Source organism: Monomorium pharaonis, chromosome 4, assembly GCF_013373865.1.
Source record: "Monomorium pharaonis isolate MP-MQ-018 chromosome 4, ASM1337386v2, whole genome shotgun sequence".
Taxonomy (NCBI): domain Eukaryota; kingdom Metazoa; phylum Arthropoda; class Insecta; order Hymenoptera; family Formicidae; genus Monomorium; species Monomorium pharaonis.
In genome coordinates, this window is record NC_050470.1 from 31,716,823 (window position 1) to 31,719,680 (window position 2,858).

The 2,858-nt window shown below is 34.3% G+C and overlaps 1 protein-coding gene across 2 annotated transcripts; it reads right to left on the minus strand.

Moving 5' to 3' along the window:
• Positions 1–72: 72 nt before the first annotated feature.
• LOC105839633 (DNA-directed RNA polymerase III subunit RPC8) lies at positions 73–1,614 on the minus strand. 2 transcript variants are annotated; one of them, XM_036285890.1, is made up of 5 exons: positions 1,253–1,607; positions 991–1,174; positions 598–738; positions 346–473; positions 73–272 (listed from the first exon to the last, which is right to left on the minus strand). In XM_036285890.1, the coding sequence occupies exons 1-5, from the start codon at positions 1,361–1,363 to the stop codon at positions 219–221; spliced, it is 618 nt and encodes a 205-aa protein (XP_036141783.1). In that variant the 5' UTR covers positions 1,364–1,607; the 3' UTR covers positions 73–218. The 2 variants fall into 2 exon arrangements, with proteins under 2 accessions (XP_036141783.1, XP_036141782.1); XM_036285889.1 differs by having other exon boundaries at positions 73–473; positions 1,253–1,614.
• Positions 1,615–2,858: the final 1,244 nt, after the last annotated feature.

Genomic DNA, 2,858 nt, shown 5'->3' on the forward strand with positions numbered 1-2,858 from the left:
TTTTTGATTAGGTACAACTTAATTTCAAATATACATTTATCAATCAAAAAAACAAAGGAATAGTTTTCAATATATTTTACAAATTTAATCGATTGTTTTATTAAAAAATATATTTTTATACATCATGTAAAAATTTTCTTATGCGTTTTCTTGTTTCTAACGTAATAATCTGAGGCAGTAATAATGAGTGATCAGCTGTCTTAAACGTAAGGAATAAATTATGCATTTTGCCACCAGGTAAGTAATCCCAAGCCAGGTTCATCAATTGATCCCTACAAAATATCTTATTAATGTTAAAACTAAAAGCATGACTGATAACACCACATTAAGAATTTGTAAACACACGTGTAAAATATATGGCGCAACGTTATTAGCTTCTGGCTTTTCACTTAGATCGCGAGATGCATTAGGTGCCGATAGTAAAGGAACTTCTGTAAAGATTTCTTTTACTATTCTAAATCGTATAACCTCTCCTGAAATTTAACATTTCAATTCTATGATTTGTTTTTATAGATTAATACATGTTCTAATACATATTCTTTATATATATATATATATATATATATATATATATATATATATATATATGACTTGTACCTGCATCCATAAATAGGTCATGTGTTTTTCCATCATCAGTCTTGTATTTCCAAAGCCATGCTTGTTCCATTTGATCAAAATGTGATGGATGTTGCAACTTGTGAGGTGGTATGACTATATCTTCAAAAAATCCTAATGTAACTGTAATAAAATTGATAACTGTAAATAGTAATAATGCATGACATAATATATGCAAAAATACATATATAAGAACAGTTATAATCTATGTATGTCTAAGTTTTATACAAGTTGATTTAAGAATTGTAAAAGTTGCAAACAAACAAGTACGAAATGAATAATCTACTTTGGGAATTTACATATTATATATAAAAAAATAAATACTAATAACATGTACGATGTGTAAAAAATTAAATTATGTGACTAAAACATTACCATGTACACCCTCTGGACTACAACTACGAATCTTTCCTATTAATATTTCTTCCATCCATGGACGAAACACAATAAATCTAAATGTCACTTTTGTGTGAGAAGCTCCGTCTCCTGGAAAAATGTACGATTCTTCGATCTTCGTAATATCGTATAATGTGATGCAAAGGCCTACATCTTTGTACACCTACAATACATAACAATATATAAAATTACTTCTTGATGCACAATACCAAGTTTATCTTAATTAGTAAAAATAACTTACTTTATTAGCGAGTTTTCTATTTAATTCGTTAGCAATAACATCGTTCAGTTTCTGTTTAAAGTTAATTGGTTGTATTCTAACAGTATCTTTGAATTCCGCCAGCACAAACATTTTAATCTTGCACTATCAACGATTTAAAATATACATACACGTGGTCAAAAGTTAATATATTCTTTTATTTTAATGAAATACACTAGTTTGGAATTATCATAAAAAAGCACTTTTATTATAAATATTTCGTATTTTTTTTCCTACTTTTAATAATATACATGTTTAAAATCTATCGTGCGAAACTGCATACGCAAGTGCATGGACATAACCAGTATATAGGGGTGTGCGTTCCAAAATTCAACCTTACTAATCACGTTCCAAAATTACTTGGTTTGTTCGCGTCGCCAGGCCCCGACATGCTTCTACTCACTCCAACGCATTCTAATAGGTTGGCGTCATCGGAATCAACGTATTGGGGTGCGTTGGGGTGAATAGGAGCATGTCGGAGCATGTGACGCGACAACAGGGGCTCAATTCATAGGTCTGTTCGCGTCACATGCCCCAACATGCTCCTATTCACCCCAACGCACTCCAATACGTTGATTCCGATGACGCCAACCTATTAGAATGCGTTGGAGTGAGTAGGAGTACGTATGCGCAAATACCCACTCCAACAGAAAAGTGCAAGTTTATTGGTTAAAGGTCATACGATAGCCAATAAGGTTTCAACTTTTCTGCAAGAACAGAATTTGCGAATACGTTTCTCTTGCGAATGAATTCAAGAATCGAGCCCCAGACTTACTAGTAACATACAAGCCAATTATCATAGAGAGACAACCAAAAACTAATCCAGAACGCCCGAACGCTCATCGTAAACATGCACCAAGGACGGGATTCATAGACCGATCTTAAGCTCAAGCATTGTCTTAAGTCTAGCTTCGAGCCGACTTGAGACTTACTTAACCAATGAAATAACAGCATTGACGTCTCAAGATTGTGCTTAAGCTGGAACTTGAATAAGATTCGACTATGAATTCCGGCCCGAATTGGCTCATTCTACTAGTTTACATCGAGCACTTGGTACGCGTATCAAATAGTAAATAACTAGTGAATGTGTTTAATCATTGGCTGATCAGCTTAAATTCACTACTTGATACGCGTACCAAGTGCTCGGTGTAAACTAGAGCTATGATAGGCCTAGTTTACATCGTGCATTTGATACGCGTATCAAGTAGTGAATTTAAGCTGATCAGCCAATGATTAAACACATTCACTAGTTATTTACTATTTGATACGCGTATCAAATGCACGATGTAAACTAGGCCATAGCCGGCTTGTATATTATTGCTACGTCGTTTATATTATTGACAGCATGGTCGTAGATTTAGCGTTGTTACGACTAAAACACTCCATTGTAGATGGCCCTTTAAGGCCATAAATTCAACTTTTCTGTAAGAACAGAATTTGCGAATACGTTTCTCTTGCGAATAAATTCAAGAATCGAGCCTCTGATACGGACTTTAGCGCCATTTGTCCATTGATGGACCTTGATCACATCTAGTTTGCTTCCATAGTCGACGGTCTACGGGGTCCACTCGGCTGATTACACGGCAAC